At 47.5% G+C, this 17,765-nt stretch overlaps 2 protein-coding genes across 2 annotated transcripts; one reads left to right on the forward strand and one right to left on the reverse strand.

Annotated features, from left to right (window-relative positions):
• Nucleotides 1-210: 210 nt before the first annotated feature.
• On the forward strand, nt 211-12,238 carry jam2a (junctional adhesion molecule 2a). The gene is made up of 10 exons (XM_037471204.2): nt 211-573; nt 4,676-4,741; nt 4,906-5,016; nt 5,564-5,713; nt 5,806-5,993; nt 6,152-6,254; nt 6,407-6,514; nt 6,660-6,672; nt 8,894-8,927; nt 9,250-12,238. The coding sequence occupies exons 1-10, from the start codon at nt 525-527 to the stop codon at nt 9,286-9,288; spliced, it is 861 nt and encodes a 286-aa protein (XP_037327101.1). The 5' UTR covers nt 211-524; the 3' UTR covers nt 9,289-12,238.
• A 2,706-nt stretch (nt 12,239-14,944) lies between these two features.
• atp5pf (ATP synthase peripheral stalk subunit F6) lies at nt 14,945-17,303 on the reverse strand. Its single transcript, XM_037474511.2, has 4 exons — nt 17,284-17,303; nt 16,435-16,604; nt 15,684-15,808; nt 14,945-15,167 (listed from the first exon to the last, which is right to left on the reverse strand). The coding sequence occupies exons 2-4, from the start codon at nt 16,602-16,604 to the stop codon at nt 15,139-15,141; spliced, it is 324 nt and encodes a 107-aa protein (XP_037330408.1). The 5' UTR covers nt 17,284-17,303; the 3' UTR covers nt 14,945-15,138.
• Nucleotides 17,304-17,765: the final 462 nt, after the last annotated feature.

A 17,765-nucleotide genomic window follows, 5' to 3' on the forward strand; every position in this document is an offset into this window, starting at 1 on the left:
TCCAGGCCGCGCACTACAGTCAAAGAACCCCCCTTTGCATTAAACCCGGTCCCACGCGTGCTCGGCCATGTCGCGCGCCACCAGTGGTTACTGGCAGTGCAGTGCGCGTCTTGGACACGGCGCCGCGCTCTCTGCGCTCACGTATGAAAACACCCCGCCCGCCCTCTCTCCCAAAGAGAGAGAGAGAGAGAGAGGGAGGGAAAAATAGAGGGGGGCGTCCACCCGCGTCTTTCATAGTAACCGAGGCGCGCCGCTCCCTGCCAGACTTCTCAGCCAGGGGCACCGGCGTCTCGCAGCGATCAGCGCCGGAGGTGCGTGCCGCTCACCCCCGCCGCTACGCCGCTCCTTGCAGGCTCCGGTCCGATCGCTTCCACCCTCCACGCCGCCCGCTTTCCGGAGCACAAGGATCTTCCCTGGAAGCTGGATGAATTATTGGAGAGTTGTGAACAAGTGCGAGAAGAAAGCCGAGGCTCGGGATCCGCCTCCGCGCTCCGTCCAGGGCAGAGACGCACAAGTGGACGATAATGGAGGGGACGTCCCTGTACCTCCCTGTGGTTATTATACTGGTGCAATGTAAGTGAGTGTTGGAGTGTTGGATGGACACTATCGATTAGGAACAAGTGACCGTGTCTGTCGTTTGCCTTTTACAACTTCTCTCTAAGGGACGCGGCTTGGGACGAAGATTAGTTAAGTGCTTCCTAATTATTAATTTGATTCCAACCGGATTTCCTGCAATTTATACCAAGCTAATTTAATTAAGGTCTTTCGCTTCGAATGCTTTTAACAAGTTTCATCAAGAGGCTATTATTTAAAATGTTGCTCCATTTTCTAAATAGTGGTCTTAAGATTTCCTTTCATTAAAAACAAATGACCATCTTTTCCCTGAAATCTGAATCTGCAGATTTTTCAAGGTAAATATGCAAAACGTGAAGAAAACCCTTCATTTATTTTTGTCGTGGTGTCTGGTGTTATTCCGCAGTCCCCCGGGCCTACGGTTGAAGCCCTGCTGGGGGAGTGGGCCGTGGCGACTGTGCTGCCAAACGCCCGGCCCCTGCAAGTTGGCCCCTGAAAGTTGTGTTTGGCAGCGTTCCAGCCGGAGGGTGTGGGTGGCACGGTGGTGGCAGGCTTGCGCCCCCCCTTCCTTGCTGGTTTTGGCAATGGAGGTGGCGTATCCGTGCGTGAGGTCAGCGGTTGGATCGCCACCAGAAACTTCCAACTGTTCTCTTTTTTTTGCTCGTGACGAGTTGTTTGTCTGTGACCTGGAGAGTGAAAAAGGTTGGCAACCTGGACACGAGAAAAAAAAAATGTTTTCCTTAAAAAGAATGCAGAGAGGACCCCACCCCTCGAGGACAAGGTGAAATGGGAAGCAGTGCGAGTGTGTTCTCCTGGAGAGCAGCAGCAGCAGTGTGAGATGGATGTGATGAGACGGTGAGAGTGATGCAGATTTCACTCTGTTGTCCACATTTTGCCATGTGTCAGGTCACAAGTTCAGAGGTGTGTGTGTGTGTGTGTGTGTGTGTTGGCTGTGGACAACCTAACACTGATCACTCATTGTCTGGCACACTGATGGGTGTCAACAGAGCAGCTTCTACTCTGCCTCAGCTTTATGCTGGACCCCCTGCGGAGTGTATTGTTTCAAAAAAAGCAAACCAGGAGGAAATGTTTTGGGTGCGTCTGTCTGAAACCCACCACTCCCCCCCCCCCCCCCCCCCATTGCAACCTCCCACTTGCACATCGCGTCTGCCCGGGACAGCTGTTGCTCACAGGGTTACAGTCATACAGAGAGGCTTTGTTTCAAATGGAGAACACACACACACACACACACACATAGAGTGAGAGTCCTCCCTGTTTTGAATTTTTCCTTCTGTACCCCCACAGCCTTGAAATGTCCACATGCCCCCTTATCTATATCACACAGCCACACCGGATATGTCTTCTGGAACCCTCCCCTTCATTTTTTTTATTGTTAATTTGAATAAGTGCCTCTATCAATACCGCCGCCGCGCTTTTGACCTCGACACAGTCCCCGCCCAACCTAGCCCCCCCCCCCTCCCTCCGCTCGCCTAACGAGAGAGAAAAGGCTCCGTGCCAAGAAGCGAAAGCGTGCCATCTCTTTATTCCTTCCACTCAGGCGAGAGGGTGGCTGTCCCTCTGAGTTTGAGCGGTCCCAGTCATTGGTTGATGTCGACGCCATGCACAGCGTGCGCGCGCGTTTGTCTGTTTCGGCGCTTTTGTCTGGACGCTTGCGTGCTTCAGAGCCACAACAGGCCCTTCGCCAGAGCACTTGGAGTCCTTTGGCGGTAATTTCAAGTGACACCAGACCCCTGAAGCACCGGAGCACGCACGTTTTTTTACGAAAGTCCACAAAAAGCAATTATCCGACACCTCGTTCAGGGTGGCATGCGTAACGCTGGTTCCCTCAAACGCCGGGCGAACAGTCCTGGGCTTCGTCCCCGTTCCGCTAACTGGCCCCGGTCCAAACGGGCGCACTTTGCAGGCTACGGGCCAGATCGCGGTCCGGTCTAGAAGCGGAGCGCCTCCGACCCCCTCGGGCCACTTTATCACACGCGGCTTTTGCTGGCTGTACTCGGGTGGCAGGAAATGGGGGCAAATCGATTGGGAGGCGATCTACTCAGCATGGCACATAGCGCTTGATTACTTATCCAGGCCAGAAACTCTGAAGAGACGTCCAGCACGCACTTGATCAACTTCTGCCCCCCCAACCCCTTAAAAAAAAAACCTGTCTTTGAGGAGGCCTCGGACCAATGGCCTCTGTTTGTCTTCAATTTAGCGAACCACACCCGTTAACGCCACCCCGCCATGCAGTTGTGACATGATCCGAGCGGGCCATGTGCTCGTAGTCCGCCTCAACGCCTTCGCCCGTTAATTGAGGCCATCGAAGGCGACAGCGTTTGGTGGTAGCGGAGCGCAGTGAGGACCTCACACCCGGAGCTCCTCTTCGCTCACGCCCCCCCCCCCCCACACTTCCCCGCATTTCCTCTCCCCTCGAAGAGAGCACCCTTCAAGTCGGCGGCAGGCCCCGTCTCACACTATGTGACAAGAGCATCTCCCATTCACGGGCAACACTGTCGCCGAGGATCTCCCTCGCCTTCAATCCCACTCTCTTATTCATACTTCTGCCCCCCCCCCCCCCCCCCTCTCCCTTCAGCCAACCGCCACCCCCAGCCTCACCCTGCACCACTCCACTTCATTTGTATTCTATTCTTAGGACCGCTCATCTCTCCTTTGTCGCTCGTCCCCCCCCGTCCCCGTCCCTTTTCTTTTAATCGAATTGTGTCGTCCTTCTTCGTCTCGTGGCTCATCTTTTAGTGAGACGATGCTCCTCGGAGGGTGACGGGGGTACGGGAGCCAAGGCCGGGACGATAATCCCGTTACACTGTCGCAAGTCAACACGCACCGGGGGGGGGAAGCGAATGGGGAAGCGGGAGCGTCTGGAGGGATAAGTGGGCCGCTTTAATTCACTTAGCTGAAAGTAAGTGAGGCTGGTGTAAATTGAGCCAACTTCAGGCAAGAAGCTTTTTTGGGGGAAAAAAAACAAAACAACTTGTGAATGCTTTATGCCGCATTTGGCAGATGACATTATTATTGTATACGCTGTTTTTTTATTTAAAGGCCCTTAAAATAGCCGTAAATACGAGCAAGTTGGTTCTTTTCCCCACTTCCTGCCCTTTGTCTCGGCTCGCCCTTCATCCTCCTGTTTGACCCCCCCCCCCCCCTCACGGGAAACCGAAAAGCTTTTGCAGCGGATCGTAATCCAGTGACAATCACAGGAAGGGACTGACGGACAGGAAACTGCTCAGTCATTTCTCAATGCGTGTCTTTAAAGTGTACATCTGGGACATTTTAATCTGTATGCGTCACGCTATTGGACAATGACAGGAAACGAGTGTGCGTTTGTCTTTTCATGCAGGTTTTTTTTTTCCAGGAATATGTCGAGGTGAAATCTTCGGTGGACTAAATTACATGTTTTTCACTGAATTAGAACCCTGGAGGCCAGTTTCACATTCATTATGTAATTTTAGAAATGCATGGCCTTCACTCTAAGAATCCTTTCCCCCTTTTTACCAAAGTCTCAGACTTGTGGGAGATGTTCTAGATGGAGAGAGGGCCGGTTGCATGTCTCCAGCCCAGGTAATCCTCACCCTCGTTTGAACGTCAAAACCTGTATTCAGCAACGGGATGACCAGGGAATAAGCCGTCCCGTAAACCAATCAGGCACCGCTTCCTCTTCGGACGCCGGGCCTCGGGCGCCGCGGGGGGAAACAAACAGGGGGGACGGTGCGCTGCCGGCCCTCTCGGCTAATACTCCTCATTCATCGGGTTAATCTGGGTGACCTTGTCCCAACTTGGTAAACATGCGACGTGCTGCTCCTTAACCCCCACTGGATTAATGCGGAGGAGGCAATAATCCTACCCGTACACCTTAGGGCTTGCGGAGAAAGACTCCGGCTTCCTCGGAGAGGTCGACCAAAAGGCAGCCGTGGAGCCCCCCCCGCCCCGTCGCAGTTGGGCGGGCGATGTGCCGCGCTCTACCCGCTTCACCTTGCCCCCTATTGGGCGACTAGCGGTATTGCTCTGTGAAATGCTCTGACCCCTCTCTGACTCCCTCTTCTTCTTCTTCTTCTTCTACTTCTTCTTCTTCTCCCACCTCCAGGTTCCCCCTCCTTTCCCGTTACCGTGTCGACCGACAGACACAAGGTGGAGGTGCACGAGTTCTTAGGTGAGACCCCCAGGAGCCTGCAGCTTCATCACAGTCTTTCTGATGGAATAAACCATGAGGCTAAAGATAGCAGTTCAAAATGCCACTGACTGACAGCTTCGCTATCGCGTCATAAATATCTCATCGGTTCCCCCCCTTTTTTTTCTTTTTTTTGTCTCCACCAGACGCGGTGCTGTCCTGCACGTTCCGCACGGAGAAGGACCAGAACCCGCGCATCGAGTGGAAGAAGAAGGGGAAGGACGTGTCTTTTGTCTACTTTGAAGGACACTTCAGAGGTGAGAAAGTGGCCTCTTACTTCCCCCCCCCCCCCCAAGTGACGAAGAGGGCATTTGCTGTAATCAGCTCGCGGTAGCAGCTGAAAAGCACCAGCTGGACACTGTGAGATGGGAGCAATAAACTCTAAGAGATTTTTAAGCTGTTCCATGTGTCGATAGTGTCGAGGCATACAATGCCCCCGTCCTTGATCCCTGGATGTGGGCTTACTGGCTTACAATAAATAATAAAACGTACAATTATCTCCTGCCTCCCAGCAGACGTTTCTAGGCTCTGTCCCGAGATGTAAATGTACCCTGAAGCCTCCAAGTTCTGTTCACTGCAGCGTAAAGGTTCCCTGGGGTCCGGGTTCTGGGATGCAGGGCGCTTTGAGGGTCCTAACCGAGGAACTTCTTCGCTAAATGAAAACATTAACATCCCACATGACAATACTTGAGTTTCCATCACAAAAACCAAAATCTTCTATTTTCTTGAACAAGAATATGAGTGTTGTTTAGAAAAAGCCGTCGTAATGATCTTATATAAACCCTTTTCCCCCACCCCTCACAGGTCCCTTCGAGGACCGCGCTACCATCGAGGGGGCCACCGTCACGCTGAAGAGGGTGACCCAGGACGACGCCGGGGAGTACCGCTGTGAGATCAGCGCCCCCCTCGATGCCGTCAACCTGGGCGAGACCAACGTCACCCTCAAAGTCCTGGGTAGGACGGAAGGAGAGCCGCAGGGCCCCGTCGGTTCGGCTCTCCCTGCCTTTTCGCTGACGCTGTCTCTGATTCCCGTCCCGTCCCCCCAGTGCCCCCACAAACCCCGTCCTGCGAAATCCCCAGCGCGGCGGTGACGGGCTCAGTTGTGCAGCTGCTCTGCAGGGACCAGAAGAGCATCCCGCCCGCCACGTACTCCTGGTTCAAGGACAACCTGCCCATCTACCAGCCTCGCCACGCCAACGCCACCTACCTGATCGACTCCCACACAGGAGTCCTGGTGAGGGGGCGTGGAGAGCGCGTGTGTGTGTGTGTGTGTGTGTGTGTGTGTGTGTGTGTGTGTGTGTGTGTGTGTGTGTGTGTGTAGCGAAGAAAGTATTCCATTGGAGGAGTATAATTCAGCTCAATCATGCTCTCTTCTTCTTCCCTCTTCTGCAGGAGTTCAAGGCCGTGGTCAAAGAGGACACCGGCCGATACAGCTGCCTGGCCTCGAACGGAGTGGGATCGCCCAAGATGTGCGAGGGCAAGCACATGACGATAGGTGTGTGTGTGTGTGTGTGTGTGTGCGTGTACATCTCGCTGCCTCTTTCCCACACGGAGGAAGTCAGTGTGTTCGGTGGGGAGGGAAGGCCGAGGTCGTAAAAGCAACACCTTTCATCTCAATCTTTGTCTCCACCCCCCCCCCCTCCCCAGAGGACGTCAACGTCTCGGCTGTGGTGGCGGCGGTGCTGGTGGTCTGCCTGGTCGTGGTGGTCTGCGGATGCGGGGGGTACCTCTTGCACCGCAGTGGTTTCTTCAGCCGTGAGTGTCTTTTCAAAATGTTTTGATTTGTTTTTTGTATTTTTTAAATTTGTATCAACGCGTGCACGGTCCGTGCATCAACTCGTCCCAACCCGTGACATTCTGTGCGTTCTCTCCCACATGCTCCTCCCTCATCCATCGGCAGGCCACAGGGGAAGGTAAGAGCTGCGTGATTGTGTTAACATTGATGTGATCAAACACAAGCTAATACCCGACACTCTTCAGATTGAGGAGGAGGAGGAGGAGGAGGAGGGCGGCGGCCTTATTGTCTTTGTGCTGAGTCAGGGCTGTGCAGGGTGACAGCTGTGTGTGTGTGTGTATTTCAACTCTTTCAACTCACATGGTGATTTTGGTGCCTGCAGAAAAAAAAAACACCTGAAACGTTTTTTTTCCTGTTGTTTCTTTTTTTCATTTCATTTCTTCTTGTATCTTTTTTATTGATCACCTCTCCCCGCCAGATGTACATCTGTTTTAATCATGTCAAAACAGAGAGACAGAGGATCTCAAAATGCAGAGACTTGAATGGAGGGGGGGGGGATAATTGGTGCAACGTAATTATGGATTCATTACAGCAGGGGGGTATATTGGCAGTGGGAATAATTTAATGCAATTAAACTGATTGGGTAGTCGGACACGGATCATTGAGGCGCCGTTGCATTCACACACCGGAGCGGGCCGGAGGGCGCTTTGACGGTTGACCGGTTTATCGTCAAAGGCAGAAGACCGCAGAGACGTGCGCGCGCGCGCGTCCTCGTACGACTGGCCCTAATTCGCTGGACTCGCGTGTTACACTTGATTACCGCGCGCGTTGTTTTGCTGGCGAGACATCGCGGGGCTTCTGTCCTCGGAGCTGATGCAAAAGCTCTTTGTCTCGGGTTAAAGTCTGACGCTTATCCCGCTGAGCTAACTGGAGCTGTCAGTGACTACTTTCCTATTTATAGAGCCGGCTCCTTCACGAAGACCCAAAGGCGATATGACACGAGATCGGATGCGCCCGATAGTTAACAAAACCACTCATGGCTGCCTTCTTTACAGAACAATGCTGAGACAGTTTTTAAAGGATCTAAAACCACAGTGACAATTTCCCTTAAAAGCTACTCAGTTATGGAGTTATCGCGAGATGTGTGGAAGAAAGCACCGATTAGGCATGTCTCCCCTTAGTAAACAAGGGTTTTGGCTCTTGTTTGCCTCCACAGCTGTGAGAGAGGTTGTGGAGTCACGTGACTGGCTCACCACTTGACCCTTGAACCTCCCCTGCATCCCGATTGGTCGCATGCCAGTGTGAGGTTTTTTTTTGTCGCCATGACACAGAGTTGTGTGCATCATTTCTGTATGCCGAATGTCTCCATACAGGACAACATAAAAACATGCAACAACTCCAAATGTATTTGTATATTTGGTTCACCTGTCTTTCCCTAACCGGATACTAGCTCATGAATAGACACAGACATCAATACAGAAATGATGTGCACAAGCACTTTGCACAGGAGTTGTGCATGGTGTGCAGTGTCAATCCAAAATGCACCCCCCTATTGTTAACCCTGTTTAAAGCCAATACGCCGCCCCCCCCCTCGCAGGTCATTTTGGATCTCCCAGTGTCACGGTGCAGCCCACATCAGCAGCCAAACCCTGCACAGAACCGAGGACACGTGAGTGCGACACGCACTGAAGCAACAAATAGCCGCCATCATTCAAATCGTATACGCGCCTGGGTAACCTGCTAAGTGGGGGGCGAAAACTTTGATACTTGGACCGATACCATATAAAAATACCTCTTTTGGAACAAATGCATATAAAGTGTTTTGTGAGCTATAAACTGATTAACGGGTACCTTGATGAGTGCATTGTTCATTCTGAAGTCTGAGTTTCACCAGTTGAATAGGAAAAAGCGCATTGATTTGAAGCTCATTCCTCAAACCTTCTCACCACTCTGGAGAATCCAGATTGTTGTCAATTCACAATATTTCCGAATTAATGAATTCCGCAACATGCAACTTGTAAATGGAAAAACGCATCCCTCTAAGTCCCTTTTCCGAAGAAAAATGTCACGCTGTTCCTTTACAGTTTTAGCAGTTACATTTTACAATAAGCTTTGTTTTGTTTCTTTGTAACATTCAAATTATTTTAGCTCCATAAGCAGACCAGCATGCCGCCTCACCGAACGACATGTCACGCCGTGTCCTCTCTCCTCCTCGCTTCATACAAACCCAGGAATTCAGAGTCCCCCCCCCCGGGAGGTTTGCCATGTACTGTACGAAGTGCATTATTCATGCGGGGCAAGAAATGACTCAGGATGCAGCTGTCCGCCTCCAGTGTCTCCTCTTCTCTGTGACTGTGTCAACCTGTCCAGTGTGCTTACCCCGTGTCTCTGTCTTTCAGATCCAATGTCAACTACGTCCCTCCGCCCCAAGAAGTAAGTGTTTCTCCACCCCCCACCCCCCCCCCCCCCATATTATACTCTGAGTAGTCACATGAGCAAAGCGCGGGCTGTTCATACTTACCTAATCGATGATGCTCTGTTCATGATTGAAATATCAAGGGGAGGGGGGGGGGGGGGGCATAATGCTGAAACCAGTGAAGTCCACACTAATACTACGTGTGTGTGTGTGTGTGTGTGTGTGTGTGTGTGTGTGTGTGTGTGTGTGTGTGTGTGTGTGTGTGTGTGTGTGTGTGTGTGTGTGTGTGTGTGTGTGTGTGTGTGTGTGTGTGTGTGTGTGTGTGTGTCCCTCCCTCAGCCACAGGATTTCAAACACACCCAGTCCTTCATGCTCTGAGAAGCCGGCCTTCCTTCGAGAATACTTCGACAAGGCGCCAAAAGTGGGACCCTCTCATATTTTTGGTTTTTATCTCTGGACTCTGAGTGAGCTTTCGATCTTGCAACACGCTTTCACCCCCCCCCCCCCCCAACCCCCCTGTGAGTCCCCTTTGACTGAGGGAAGGCGCCTCCTTACTCTGTCAGTGATGTGTTCTTGCTCTTTTGAGATGGAGCTCATTTTCACCGGTGTTCTGCTCCCCTCTGGTGGTCAGATGTTGAAAATCCAATCAATGTGTTAATGAATGATGCAGGGACTAGTGGAGTTTTCTGCTCCCCCCCCACCCCCCATCGTCCTCACAACCTTTAGTTTTCTTTTACCAAAGACCGACTGTTTAATTTAAGGGATTTAGAACATTAATACCACTCAAATATTTACCTCAGCATCTGCCAATGTTTTGTGACCCAACCCCCCCCCCCCCAGTGATCCATACGGCAACATAAAACCATTGATGTATTATGTATTACATTCATTGAAAGCATTCCGAGAGGAAGCCACTCCAGCCAATTCTATTGAGACCAACCCCATTCCACCCTAATGTGCCTGCATGGTCTTTTATACACACACACACACACGCACACACATATATATACATATATATATATATATACCTTGTGCCTTTTTAATTTGTCATATTTATCTATGGATCACACTTTTTTGTAAAGAATTGCCTTACTTTGTCTCTGTCTTTCTATTTTTGTGCCACTGTTTATTAATGTTAATCAAACTGGAAAGTCTGTTTCTCGACACTGTGTGAATGGGTTGTTCAGAGTTTTATTTGAATGGTGTATATGTAATAAAATGTTTTTCTATTCTACAACCTACTGGCTGTTATTGTACTTAGTAGGATATTATTGTTGTACCTAGAATTGAGTCTTTCTAACCCCCCAAAACTCTTTCCTACCTCATCCAAACTCCCCAGTCCTCCTCTCCCCTTCTTCCAGGGGACTTTGTCAACTATTTAACCAAAAAAATAGCTGACATATGCTCCTCTTTCTCAAACCCATCTCCTACTACTTGTGTCCCACCGACTTCACCTCCATCGCCCTCGCTTCCCTCTTTCACCCCCCTGTCTCCTAACCAAGTTCTTACCTTAGTAACCTCTGCCCGTCCGACCCCCTGCTCTCTTGACCCCATTCAATCCCATATTCTACAGTCTCTCCTGACCTTCTTCCTTTCCTCACCTGTCTCAATAACAACCCTCCGTTATCTGGCTTTAACCCACTCCTGAAGAAACCCATCTGAAGAAAACAACTACAGATTGTCTCTCTTCCCCTTTTGCCCAAAACTCTCCAACCTGCTCTCTTTAACCAACTGATCTTCTTGGTGTCTCAGAGCAACTCCACACTGCCAGAGCCGCCTCTCTCTCCTCTGTCCTCATCCTCCTGGACCTTTCTGCTGAATTTGACACAGGAAGCCACCAGATCCTTATTTCTTCTCTTCAGGATATTGGTGTCACAGGCTCTGCTCTCTCCCTTCTCTCATCCTAACTTGGAAACGGTCTGTGTCGGAACCTTGTCCTCTTACTACTGGAGTTCCTCAGAGCTCCCACCTGGGCCCCCTCCTCTCTCTACACCAACTTTCTCGGCTCTGTCATTCGCTCACATGGTTTCTCCTACCACAGCTATGCCGATGGCACCCAACTAATTCTCTCCTTCCTTCACTCGGACACTCAGGTGGCAGCAGGGATCTCTGCCTGTCTGACTGACATCTCTCAGTGGATGTTTGCTCACAATCTGAAAATAGACTGAAATAATTCTCTTTCCGGGGGAAAGATTCTCCAACCCATGACCTGACTGTTAACTTTGGCAACTCTGTGTTAACGCCCACTCTTACTGCTATAGGAACCTCGGCGTGACACTCAGACAGCCAACTCTCCCTGACTGCCAACATCACAGCGACAATACGATCCTGTAGGTCCACGCTCTACAACATCAGGAGAATACGAGCCCTTCTCACTCGGAAGGAGGCGCAGGTACTGATTCAGGCTCTTGTTATCTCCTGCCTTGACAAATGTAACTCTCTCCTGGCAGGTCTCCCTGCTGCCGCCATTCGACCTCTGCAGCTCATTGGTGCTCACGTACCATGCTGTGAATGGATCGCGTCCAGGCTACATCCAGGACATGGTGAAACCCTACATCCCAACCCGCACTCTCTGCTCTGCATCTGCCAAGCTGCTTGTTCCTCCCTCACTGAGAGAAAAGCACTCGGCAAGATCGCAACTCTTTGCTGTCCTGGCTCCTAAATGGTGGAATGAGCTCTCTGATGACATCAGGACGACAGAGAGCCTTTACATCTTCCACCGCAAACTAAAGACACACATCTTCAGACAAAAATCACTAACAAATCGTAGGACTTAAATTGAACTTATGGCTCTTTTTTATAGCAAGTTGTAAATCTGCTTATTTGGTGAAATTGCACTTGTTTCTTGTTCTTTTGAGTTTGTATCCCTATGATTGAAATGCACTTATTGTAAATGTGAATGACATGTAATTTGATCTTTTGTATCTACACAGTGTTGTTGAATGTGAAGACAGGTGCTTGTATTTGTCTCATTTTTTTTAGATGTGTGGCTTCGATGAATGAATCTGGGAAAAAGTTCTAAAAGACAAACAGAATCTCTGAGGAAGGATATTTTTTCCATGACCAGGTACTTTTTAATTTTGAATATTGAAAGCATACAATAATACTTTCCAAATGATGTGGCGTCTACCTCCACTATGCACAAAATGTATGATACTATAGGATATGGTCAATATGGCCTTTTACTCTGAAAACACTTTGTCAAAAGAGCTCATTTTCCTCTACGCAGATGGAACCTGCAACAGTCAAATGACGGACTGTAATTTAGTTTTTCTGTGTCACGGTCCTCTTATAGAGAAGAATGTGTGGCTGCCACAGGGAGGCTCAAGCATGAGTATGATTAAGCATTAATTGTGTAGTATTTTTGAAAAAATGTTCAATGTGGAGTATGGAGCATGTTGAAAAAAGTTGTTAAAAAATGCCATAGTATATATATATGATATATTATATTATATATATATTGACCTTACATATATTTTTTAATAATAATTTTTTACCTATTATTTAAAAAAAATCTTTTCTTTTTTGACCCTACATATTTTGACTTTTTTCACAATATTTTTTTCCCATGACATGACTGGAATGATCTTAGATGGAGCAACCTACACGTCCCTGTCACTAATGCCAAATGCCCCAAATTTCTGTACTTTAAACCTTATCTGGTTTCAACCCTCAAGGGACATGGTGGCTCTTCCTAAATCCTTTTTTAGTTTTGGGTAACTGACATTTATAAAAAATCATAATGGGATATTGCCCCAGAGACGGATTGGTGCATCTTGGAGGATCAACCATGTACTCATCCTTCCTGCATTGGTAAAGGCACAATTGAGTTGAACTTTAACTTTAACAGAGAATTGGAGGGTGGATGCACTAAAAAGGCCAGACCTGTGGACAACTTTAAGGTTGGCTACGTAGCATGGCTAATAAGTGCTAAAAGGCTAAAGCAAAGCAATTAACATCAAATTCAATTAATCATCATTCAAAAGATTCTTCATCATTCTTGACAATGCCATCATAACCAAGTGAACACGCCTTGTGTTTCTGCATAACCCCCAGGGTACACTTCTCTGAAACAACCAGTGGGGACAATGCCCCCACTACTACCTCCGCGGTAGTGTGCTCAAGACTTGGCAGGAGCGGGATTTGAACCCACTGGCGGTGCGCACAGAGGCTTCTGGGCTCTAGCTTGCACCCCTACACTACCAGTCCTGGTCACATTTTGGCAACTTTGATTCTCCTATTTAACCTTGAGCGTGTGAGTTAAACCTCAAAATTCTTTTTAAATGCTATTTCCACATCTGGGCTTGAACCCACAACCTTCAAGTGCAGTGCAGGGGCTTATGTCAGCAGCTCTTCCGCTGCACTACTTCACCACACACTAACCAACCCTCTGTTTGTTGTATTTAACCTTGAGATTGCTACTCAAACCTGAAGTAAAGCCAAAGGCTCAAACCCAAGACTGGGCTTGAACCCACAACCTACAGGGTAAGGACAGTAGCTCCTCTGCTCTTGTGCTGCACTACCTCACCATACACAAATTACATTTTTGTTTCTCGTATTTAACCTTGAGACTGCTACTTAAACCTCAAAACTCTTTCAAAGCAGAAGTGATGTCTGCATGAAGGGGCATGAACCCACAACCTCAGAGAGCAGGTTGGAGCCTGCAGCCCTTCAGTTGTTCCCTTGTGCTATTCAAGCACATGCCTCATTGTGTCCATTTCTCATATTAGACCTTGGGATTGTTTACTAAACCTCAAAACTGTTTCAAAGTTTACAGTTTGAAGCCCTGACTGCAACCAAACCCTCCTTCTGAGAGAGCAGGTTTGAACTGAGGATCCTCCACACTTCAGCCTTCCTGCTATCTCCCTGCACTGTTCCACCACACACCTGTTGGTGCTTTTGAATCCAACCTCAATTCTCATAGATTCTCAGGCTGGAATCCACAACCGTTCCATACCGTTATAATAGAATTGCAGGTCAAGTAAAGTCATATAATGGCATTTCTAATAAAGCCCTAGTTGATTTCACTACTTTTATGCTGTGATGCCCGCGTGTGAATTGAGAGGATCCATACTGACCAGTCTGAGGGTCCTCCTCAGCTGAGTGGAGAATAAATCCCAGAAGAAATAAACACATTTGACACACGGCACCTTGAGGAGAGAGAATCAAATCCCAAATGTGGATCAGGAAGGTCAGCTTTGATTCCACTAGAGACACCAGAACTCACGATGATTCACAGTGTCACCGTTTGTTTAATTTAAAATTAGGGCCGGGACTTTAGCGCGTTAATTACGATTGATTAATTACAATGTGAATTAAGATTAATTAATTACACAAAAAATAACACATTAAACATTTTTTACACTTATTTTTTGCACCGTGGAACATTTCTCACTGGATGAGTTTCGGAGGACAGATTATACTGGAGCACCAACTAGCGTTCATGACTTCAGACAACAAACCACAGTGAACATGAACGAAGAAGCTGACGAGACTGTGTCGGTTGGCCTCGTGAATGGGACATTTTATTAAAAAAAAAAACGGATGGAAGCGTCGATAAGAGCGTGGTTGTGTGCAAGCTATGCAACAAGGAATTTACATTGAGCCTCACTGCACCACTGCACCAGATGACTTGTTTAAGGACCAGGGGAACTAAGACCACGTCTGAAAAAATAACCAATGTTCTGAATGTACTTGAAAGTATTGGTCTAGTTTACAGAAGGTCTACTTACCTATAGGCTACCTGAATTTCTGAAAGTACTATATTTCTAAATATGCTATTGCTACACTGGAATTGGTTGAACAAAAATAAAAATCCATGTGAAAAAAATGACTTCACTGTTCTCAGGTCAAATATTTATGCAATTAAAATGCGATTAATTTCAATTAATTAATTACAAAGCCTCTAATTAGATTAATATTTTTAATCGAGTCCCGGCCCTACTAAATATCCTTATATTATGCAGAATTTGGGAAAACCTGAAGACTCCTCCATAGTTCCCACATATCAAGTCAGAGAAGGTGTGTACTGTAATCAGAGCTTCACCTCGCTTTATTGACATTTTGTTGTTGCCTTCAATGCATTTCCACCGCTCCATACAGCGCTCATCCAACAGCATGCAACTTACTACTGCTAATGACAGCCTGTATATCGTGGTTTAATCCATTAGCTTTTTATTAAATACAACATATTTGTGACATGTAGGAGATATACAACATGGACAGCATTCACTTGGCCAGTTCCTCAAATTTGGGCTCTGGAAAAAACACAAAAAGTGAACCGTTGGTGATAGTTGGTCATTTCATGAGAACAGAAACATAACGGCAGTACGAGACAATACCATAACGTGACATTAGATACAACAATCTAAACTACAGCAGTAAAGTAGCAACTACTGAGATCTAGATTCAATAATACAGAAAAACTGCTTCCAGAACCAATATCAAAAACAGAATGGAAAAAAACACCCTGCTTTGACAAGTGTCACTATCCATGCACTATTTATAGACACAGACAATGCCCCTCTCTAGTGGAAAAGGAATACATATACATATTCATGAGCGAGAACTGTTCTATCGTGTGTAAGCAAAAAATCTCAGTTACGTCCAATTAAGCACATTATTATTTATTATTATCTCAATTCCAAAGCTGTGCCAGATCACTATTCAGGCTATTAAATGCAAACTCTTTTATTATCCATCAGTCTGCATTATAACAGTTAGTGAACACACTGTCTGGGTCACAAGAACACACAGTACACACTAAAACTGACCTGTGAATTTAATATCAGGAAACTTGGCCATGTCTCCCCCGCCGTAGAGCCTCTGCAGCTTGGTTACCTCATCAGACAGGTTCTTCTGGTAATCTGCTCCGCCATCCACAATGCCCCCGGAAGACCTGTGGAGCAAAGGCACCAAATTATAACAAATGATGAGATGAGTGATATGATATGATATGATAGTGAGATGCGAATCCGAAAGCATTAAGGACTGCAATCCAATTGCATGCCGAAAAGTAGCTTTTGTTATTGCTTGAGGCTATTTGAAGTTAATAACCCACAGAAGACTAAACTCTGGGGCATCTATCTTGTAAGGATGCAGGTATTTTAAAATTCTGGGCAGATACCAATATCTAAAATGTTTGTACAATGCAAATTATTATTTTTAGTTTTTGTTGTTGTTCATGTTTGGTTGGTCAACTGACTGCAGCTCGAGCTGCACGGTAAGAAGGGAAATCTGAGTGCAGCATCATCCCTTGCTAGAACAGTGCATGGCAACCGTTGTCATGCAGGAGTCTCCAGCTAGTGGCTTCTCTGATGAATCAGCAGCTGGTTGCTGCTGACCAAGACCAGCAGCAAATTACCAACACAAAAGATAAAATCGGCCACTGGGGGATAGGGCCATGATAGCCAACATAGCAAACATTAGCCAAGATATGTTCGACATGCACAATGACAGTTGGGAAATTTCACATTGGTGACGTTCAACGGAAAAAAAGTGTTTTGTTTCATATCATCGACTGACTTGCTCTTAGTTGTGTAGTCCCGAATCTTGTCCAGGAACAGTTTCTGGACCGGGTCGAGCTCCTTGGTCCGGTTGAAAAGGACCGCAGACAGGCCGATGTTCCTGCGCAGGGTCACGCTCACGGCGGAGCGGAGCACAGAGGACAGCTGGAATAAACGATGGAGTGCCATCTGAAAGGAGATTTTAAGAAAAAAAAGCCCACCGGGGAAAAGAAAACGGTTAGCTAACGTTAGCTACATTAGGAAATACCTGCCAGCATAGCATGTGAAGGGAGGGGGTGAAAACTAAAGTTATACAGTAAGACAATCATTTTAATGAGCGAAATTAATCCTACAAGGCAGACATTCCCTATTAAACGTCTACCGTCACACAATAGGACGTTGGTTAGCTGGAGCAATTCAACATTAGCACTAGCATTGCTAACGTTCGATAGCTGCTGTCGTACCTAGCTAGTTGGCGGAATGACTTTGAATTGGCTATCAACGTCACATTACTTATCAAGTACCCTCTTGTATTGTTACTTATAACATTTGTACAACTACTGAGTTGTCGCAACACCATATTTCAAAGTCGTTTTGCAGTGAAGCTACTAGCTAAAGCTGAGTGCTGATAGCTTCGATTACGCTTGACGGTAGGTCAACTCACGTTAACGCTAAGCACATGCTAATGCTAACAGACTAAGAAAGCTTTAGTGTTCAAGTGTCCTGCGGTGTCCATAGTGCTGCAGAAAGTCATGGAAACGTAATACTCAGTAAAGATAACGACATCTTTTCGTCAGTATGTGCAGTTCTGACAAACGGGGCAGAGTTAAACGTCTAATAGCATTTAAAACACTGAGACGTTACTCACCTTGGGTTTGACACTTTCAGTACAGGATCCAAATGTGGATTACCGCGGTGGATTGTGGGAAAGTTGTAGTGTTCGCGGACGTCAACATGGTGCCCCTTTGCGCAGCACTGCGCATATTTAGGTTGACCTTACATTTCACCAAACGATCCCAAATCGATCAATGTAAAATATACCGATTAACATCTTTAAATTAAATAGGTTTACATCATCTGTTGCTGTTTGACTTGAGATAACCAGAAGGGCTTTATTTATTGGGGCTTTATTAAACAGTGAAAAGCATAATTTCCCTTTTATAAAGCAATTGTTATAATTATCTCAGACCTGTTACTTCTACCGTGTGTCATTTCCTTTGTGCCTTGCTCAGGGGCAGGAGGCGATAGTAAAGTAGATTGCAGTCCTTTCCCCTGATCAGAAGAAGGGGGGCGTGGGCCATCTCAAACATGTGTTGGGGGGGGGGGGGGGGGGGGGGGGGGGGGACAGGG

Source organism: Pungitius pungitius, chromosome 3 (genome assembly GCF_949316345.1).
Source record: "Pungitius pungitius chromosome 3, fPunPun2.1, whole genome shotgun sequence".
Lineage (NCBI taxonomy): Eukaryota > Metazoa > Chordata > Actinopteri > Perciformes > Gasterosteidae > Pungitius > Pungitius pungitius.

Coding starts and splice junctions, on each gene's coding strand:
- jam2a (XM_037471204.2), top strand. CDS start 525: ATGGAGGGGACGTCCCTGTACCTCCCTGTGGTTATTATACTGGTGCAA. Junction 574..4,675: donor GGTTATTATACTGGTGCAAT/GTAAGTGAGTGT, acceptor TCCCACCTCCAG/GTTCCCCCTCCTTTCCCGTT. Junction 6,255..6,406: donor GGGCAAGCACATGACGATAG/GTGTGTGTGTGT, acceptor CCCCCTCCCCAG/AGGACGTCAACGTCTCGGCT.
- atp5pf (XM_037474511.2), bottom strand. CDS start 16,604: ATGGCACTCCATCGTTTATTCCAGCTGTCCTCTGTGCTCCGCTCCGCC. Junction 15,809..16,434: donor GACTACACAACTAAGAGCAA/GTCAGTCGATGA, acceptor TTTGCTCCACAG/GTCTTCCGGGGGCATTGTGG. Junction 15,168..15,683: donor TCCTGATATTAAATTCACAG/GTCAGTTTTAGT, acceptor TGTTTTTTCCAG/AGCCCAAATTTGAGGAACTG.